We start from the raw sequence: 6,815 nt of genomic DNA on the forward strand, positions 1-6,815 counted from the left end.
GGGTTAAAAATTGACCCGCTTGAGTTTTTTGATTTAAGTAAAAACGTAAAAACTTGCGTTTCTACTATTTTTACATTTTTATGCAAAATTTTTAACAATTTTTACTAGGGAAATGTTTTACTTATACTTTAACACATGATTTCAGTCAAAACGTAAAAACAAATTTTTAATTTTTTATATTAGTTTTTGATAACAATGATTCAATTATTAAATTATGCTGAAATAACTTCGGGTGAGTTAATGCTGGGTGGTAATTTAATATTACGTTAGGACGTTTGGTACGAGAGAAATTTTTTTTTACCTGGAAATTTTTTTTCTTCTGAAAATATGATGAGAAATTTTTGTTACCGGGTAAGTAATGAAAACATGTTTGGTAGCCTAAAATTTTGTCGATAAAATTTCCCCCATCAGCGGAAGCTTTTTTTACCATGTTCTCAGTGGTCAAATTCTATAACATGTTAATGTGAAAAATAACTTGAGGGGAAGAAAATTTTTCAATCTCATTTTTAAGTCTTCCACCTGCCAAACAAGGCCAAATATTTTACCCAACTCCACTTTTATGGGAATTTTTTTGCATTCTACCAAACAGCCCCTTAACTATAATAATTTGAGGGAAAAATATATGTTATTTTAAATGACACAGCTTACCTTCTTTCACTCTTACAGAGAGGTGTGACTCATATTTTTAAAACTTTTTCCTTTCCCTATCTCCCATATTTTATCTCTTTCTTTCATTTAAAAGGGAAGGTTATAGTTACAACCTATTTTTTTTACAACCTCTTACAACCATATATCTTAACTGTTGATTTCCGCCAATCAACGGTTAAGATTTTCGCAAATTAAATTTATTAATTAATTATTAAATCACAATAAATGATAACTGTTGATTGACGGAAATCAACGGTTAAGATATATGGTTGTAAGAAGCTGTAAATAAAATAGATTGTAAGTATAACTTTTCCCCATTTAAAATGATATAATTTGTAGAGGAAGGTTATACTTACAACTTTTTTTTTACAACCTCTTACAACCAAAATAATAACCGTTGATTTCTGCCAATCAACGGTTATTATTTTGGCAAATTAAACTCATTAATTAATTATTAATTCACAATAAATGATAACTGTTGATTGGCGAAAATCAACGGTGTTAAGATATGGTTATAAGTGGTTGTAAAAAAAAAAAAGTTGTAAGTATAACCTTCCTCTAATTTGTATCCTTTCAAATAATACATCACATTTTTAAAACTTTTTCCTTTCACTGTCTTCTATAATTTATCTGTTTCTCATTTAAAATAATATAATTTGAACCCCTAGGGTAGCTCAGTTGGCAGCTGAGCTCCCAAGGGATTGCTTGGTGCAGGGATCAAACCCTGCCTCAAGCAGTTTCTTGAAAAATCTTTGGGGGTCAGAGGATAAGCCAAAAATCTTCGGTTGGGGGATTAGTCTCGTCCTTTCTCCGATTGCGTTACAATGAGGGGCTAGCCCAAACGGACCGTACCCTGAGGGCATGGTGCCCGAAGAAGGTTGAATGGGGATACCTCCTGGCAATGTACCAAAAAAAAATGATATAATTTGTATCCTTTCAAACGATGCACGTTTTTTTCTATAATTTGAAGTTAATAAAATTTGGTCTGTTTTTTACGTGATGAAAGTTGGTACCAGATAGAGAAATATGTGGTAGATGAGGAAAAAACGAAAGAGAGAGGGGGGCGTTCTACCAACAGGGCGCACGTTAGCCGAGTTCCGCTGATACCTACACTATAAAACTCAAAACGTTGCCACTAAACCATTTTTCTTTTCTTTTCTTTTTTCCGAAAATGGTGGCTGCTTCTTCTGCTTGCTTCACCGCAATCGCCGCCCCTTCCAAAACCCTAGCAAAGCCCTTAGCCACTGCCAGTGTCGCTTTTTCGAAGCTCAACCTCAAACCGGTTAGGGTTCGGCGATGCACTGCCATCAATGGCGGCGCACTCGGCGCTCGGATGGTGTCAGCGCCGCCTATGGCGCCTCCGGCTTTGCTCGATTTTGACACTTCTGTCTTCAAGAAGGAGAAGATTAGCCTCGCTGGACACCCAGAGGTATTGGATTGAACTCTTCAATACTTCTCAGTTCTTTATTTTTTTAGTTTCTCACTTCACTCTGAGAAATTAACGTTTTTTTTTTTTTTCTTCTTAATTATTATTATTAATATTTTTTTTGGTTAATTTGTTGTAGTACATCGTGAAAGGAGGGAGGGATTTGTTCCATTTGTTGCCGGATGCTTTCAAGGGGATTAAGCAGATTGGTGTCATTGGATGGGGTTCACAGGTTAATATTTTTATTTATTTTTATTTTTTGTAAATTTTAACTCAATTTTCCATTGAGCATGTATAACGTGCATTATTGAAAAAAATAAAAATAAATCATTTTAAATGTTGTGCTGATAAAATGCATGGCTTCTACTTGTTGCGGTGGTGTTGTATTGTGAGAGATTCTTGTATAAAGCTAGTGTAGTCAGTAAGGTATTGAGTATTGACACGTTATTAATACAATAGTGTACATAACGTTTTATTAATCATGAATCAATGATGCGTGATACTTTACTGGCTTGGTGCACTTGCGCTCAGGTTAGGTACACTATGTTCGTATAAGAATCTCTCGTTTTGTATTGTTAGTTGACTGATGCATTGTGAAATGTATACAAGTGTTTTTCTGTGAGGAAATTTGTTGTAGTTAGAGTATCGGAGTGGAGTGTTGGATGCTTTGTTCATTATTTAAACATTTGTAGTCATCACATTTCTTTTTGACTGATTAAAAAAATTTGAAGACATCTTTTCCGGGTCCATAGTTTTTTTTTTCCAGATTATGACACAGTCCATAATTTTCATTTGATTGCTATCTTTGCACTGCATTCGCCAGGGACCTGCTCAGGCCCAGAATCTACGGGACTCACTTGCTGAAGCAAAGTCTGATATTGTGGTTAAGGTGATTTTGGGTTTCATTGTTTTTTGGTTCATGTAGTTACTTGTTAAGATCTTTTGATTAATTTGTCTTTTTCCAAAACCTAGTTATTTTAACGTCTTTGTCTTTTAACAAGACAGATTGGACTCAGGAAAGGTTCTCGTTCCTTTAATGAGGCTCGGGCAGCTGGTTTTAGTGAGGAGAATGGAACTCTAGGTGACATATGGGAAACTATCTCAGGCAGTGATCTTGTGTTGCTGCTAATTTCAGATTCTGCACAGGTTAGTCAATTCAAGTCAGTGCTCTAGAAATTTTCAAATTTTTTGGTACTGTTTTTGTTGCTCTGTATTTATGTTCTGTTTCACCTCCTGTTGTTTTTTTATTTTGATAAAGTTGTTAACTGTTATGATGTTATCCCAATGTTTTCAGTCATATTCTCATGTCTTTCATTCCTGAGCTGGGTGCTGTCTGCTTTTGGATCACTTGGTATAAAGCATTTAGATAATGTAGTGGTAGAGAATGAGGAAAACAAAGATGTGTTATGTGCTGTATCGAACAATGTTTTGGTGATGCAATGCAATTTTGCTGTAATGTTCAAAGCTCAAAATATTCCTGCTTAGGATAGCTTATAATTTGTATCTCTTCATAGATTTCATAGGAGCCATAGTTTGTTGATTTTACCAAAAAGTAGACAAGTTGTGTTGTAGTTTTCTGATATTTTGTGTCTCTCCTGTCTCTCAATCAATAATTTTTTTAATATTTTTCTTTATCATGCAGGCAGATAATTATGAAAAAATATTCTCCCACATGAAGCCAAACAGCATTCTTGGGCTGTCCCATGGCTTTCTTCTTGGGCATTTACAGTCAATAGGACTTGATTTTCCAAAACACTTCAGTGTAATTGCTGCATGCCCCAAGGGGATGGGTCCATCTGTCAGGAGGCTGTATGTCCAAGGCAAAGAGATAAATGGTGCTGGAATTAATTCAAGTTTTGCAGTGCACCAGGTGATCTCTCTATCTTTCCCTCTCTTCTTTTCCTTTCCTCCTTGTGGTCTCGTTGCCCATATTTATTTAGTTTGATTAATTTATTTGGCTGTGAATGAGCTTACTGCAGGATGTGGATGGCAGGGCTACTGATGTTGCTCTGGGTTGGTCTGTTGCCCTTGGTTCTCCTTTTACCTTTGCCACTACATTAGAGATGGAATACAGGAGTGACATCTTTGGGGAGAGAGGCAAGAAAATCTTTCTTGCAGTGCCTTGATGTTTTCCTTGAAGATTTAGTGCCTAACTTCTGAATTTATTGCTTATAGGCATTTTGCTTGGTGCTGTTCATGGAATTGTGGAATCCTTGTTTAGGAGGTACACTGAAAATGGAATTAGTGAAGATCTGGCTTATAAGAACACTGTTGAGTCCATAACTGGAATCATATCTAAAACCATCTCAACTAAGGTTGGGATCTCATACTCCTATTTAAATGCTAAGTTCTCGTCTCTTGGATTTTTTCCCTGAGTATGTGAATGTGTGCTTTTGAGTTATGTCATAAACTTTTTGCTCTTTTTTTTGCCTGGATAGGGCATGTTGGCTGTATACAACGCTTTATCTGAAGATGGAAAAAAAGAATTTGAGAAAGCATATAGTGCTTCATATTATCCCTGCATGGACATTTTGTATGAGTGCTATGAAGATATTGCTAGTGGTAGTGAGATTCGCAGTGTTGTTTTGGCTGGGCGTCGCTTTCTGGTAAGTGGATATTTCCCATTTAGAGTTGGCCTTTATGCAGCACACTTGAAATTATACACATTTCACTGTTTTACAGGAGAAAGAAGGTCTGCCTGCATTTCCCATGGGGAAAATTGATCAAACCCGGATGTGGAAGGTTGGTGAACGTGTCCGATCTACACGGCCAGCAGGTGATCTAGGGCCATTATATGCATTTACTGCTGGTGTCTATGTGGCATTGATGATGGCCCAGGTATGTTTACTTATTCTGTTAGCATTTTTTCTTGCTAGTTTATTGGAAGTTGGTATGTTCTATGTAACACATTTTCCCTGCTGCTTGCAGTACTTATTTTACTCAAATTTGAAAAGGCTCTTCTAAAAGGAGCAAGGGTTTAACCCTTAAATTTTAGTGGATTAAAATCACATGCACCTTATATTAAATTAAGGGTAAATGCATGTTATTTGTTTACTTTAGAAACAAATTCACTTTAGATGAGTTTTGTCCTCAAATTTGAGACTAAGTAATCATCTATTAATAACAAAGAACGAAATTTATGATCTTCATGTTCATGTTTCTTGTTTATCTTTGCTGGGGTGGAATTGGAACTTAAAAGTTGACCTTTTTGTTTTGCTTTTAAAATTTGATTACAAAATTTCCAGATCGAGATCCTGAGGAAGAAAGGGCATTCCTACTCCGAAATCATTAACGAGAGTGTCATTGAGTCTGTTGATTCTTTGAATCCTTTCATGCATGCTCGTGGTGTTTCTTTCATGGTTGATAACTGTTCTACCACAGCAAGGTTGGGTTCAAGGAAATGGGCTCCCCGATTTGATTACATCCTAACCCAGCAGGCATTGGTGGCAGTGGACAGTGGCGCACCTATCAACCAAGACCTCCTCAGCAACTTCCTGTCAGATCCAGTGCACGGAGCTATTGAAGTTTGTGCTGAACTGAGACCTACAATGGACATTTCAGTGACAGCAGATGCAGACTTTGTTCGTCCTGAGTTGCGCCAGTCTAACAATTAGAACTTGAACCAAATATTGCTTTTGTTGAGCCAATTCCTATTCAGAATGTTTAGAATAGCATCTTCCTGTTAGTGTGTTTTGTTTACATGTCTCGGGTAGCGTATGGAAGTTTGTATTATCACTTTGTAGTACTAAGATTGTACGAATGTGGAAAGTTGCTTAATGTCTTATTTATGAGTTAATAAATTATGTTCAAAAATCTTAGGGATGTCATTGTTTTCATCATCGCTATATTTAAAGACATTTTCTGCTTGGGGTTCTTTGAAGAGTTAGAGGCGACAGATCAAGGGTTTTATTTAGTGAAGTTCACTACAAATATTCTACCATGTGTTTCAGAATATATTGGATTCAGATTTAAAAGGATTTTAATGAATTATTTTTTGATAATTTTTTTTTTTTTTGCTATTCAATTAGAATTTTGGAGTCTCTCCAAATCCGTTGGTATTCAATCAGAATTTTAAACAAAAGAAAAATAATTTTATGGTATTTAAAAAATATGATGATTTTAATGAATTTTTGTAGATTTTGAAAGACTTTTTAATGATAAATATAAATAGAATATCTTTATCGCAAATTTACTCTAATCCCTATAAATAGATTTCTTAAGAAATAGAATATCTTTTTCTTCCTTTGGCGGATCGACTCGCTCGAAATCGGGTTCTGTTATAGGAGATTCGTCAAAGTTCAAAAACAACAGATTTTTGAACGATTTTCATCACAAAACAACTCAGAAACAATAACCCATCTAAAAAATAGTAGATTTTTGAGAGTTTTTGGAAGTTTAAAAAATAATTTTTAAAGCTATTGGTCGCGATTTTTCTTAGTACAAATTTGTGTGATTTTTGTATTAAAAACAATATAAAATAATAGAAAAACAACAAGGAACAAAAACTCCAAACAAATTTTCGTTTTACATCAATGAAACAAGATCGATTTAAAGAAACATTGAAACTTTTATAATACGAACCCTATATTTCATAACAATACATTCATGAACGAAAATCTTTCGCTATAGGAAACAATATTAAACAATTTTTATGTCAATAGATCACTAAAAATTTGTTTTTCAAAAGACCTAAAGTAATTTAAGGTTTCAATGTATCGTTTGAAAATAACTTGAGAAATTT

The 6,815-nt window shown here is 34.8% G+C and overlaps 1 protein-coding gene across 1 annotated transcript; it reads left to right on the forward strand.

The window, feature by feature from the left end:
- Positions 1-1,665: 1,665 nt before the first annotated feature.
- LOC133310401 (ketol-acid reductoisomerase, chloroplastic) lies at positions 1,666-5,899 on the forward strand. Its single transcript, XM_061511330.1, has 10 exons — positions 1,666-2,077; positions 2,214-2,306; positions 2,898-2,963; positions 3,080-3,220; positions 3,717-3,944; positions 4,054-4,171; positions 4,250-4,389; positions 4,513-4,680; positions 4,757-4,912; positions 5,320-5,899. The coding sequence occupies exons 1-10, from the start codon at positions 1,820-1,822 to the stop codon at positions 5,686-5,688; spliced, it is 1,737 nt and encodes a 578-aa protein (XP_061367314.1). The 5' UTR covers positions 1,666-1,819; the 3' UTR covers positions 5,689-5,899.
- The last annotated feature ends 916 nt before the right edge of the window (positions 5,900-6,815 follow it).

This window comes from Gastrolobium bilobum, unplaced genomic scaffold (genome assembly GCF_033153095.1).
Source record: "Gastrolobium bilobum isolate Gb01-03AN ecotype WA unplaced genomic scaffold, APGP_CSIRO_Gbil_v1 utg20292, whole genome shotgun sequence".
In the NCBI taxonomy this organism is placed as follows: Eukaryota; Viridiplantae; Streptophyta; class Magnoliopsida; order Fabales; family Fabaceae; genus Gastrolobium; species Gastrolobium bilobum.

What these genes read in the sequence shown, in the direction of transcription:
- LOC133310401 (XM_061511330.1), top strand. Translation starts at nt 1,820, where the DNA reads ATGGTGGCTGCTTCTTCTGCTTGCTTCACCGCAATCGCCGCCCCTTCC. An exon ending in CAAGTTTTGCAGTGCACCAG is followed by an intron (nt 3,945 to 4,053) that starts GTGATCTCTCTA and finishes AGCTTACTGCAG; the next exon opens with GATGTGGATGGCAGGGCTAC. An exon ending in CTAAAACCATCTCAACTAAG is followed by an intron (nt 4,390 to 4,512) that starts GTTGGGATCTCA and finishes TTGCCTGGATAG; the next exon opens with GGCATGTTGGCTGTATACAA.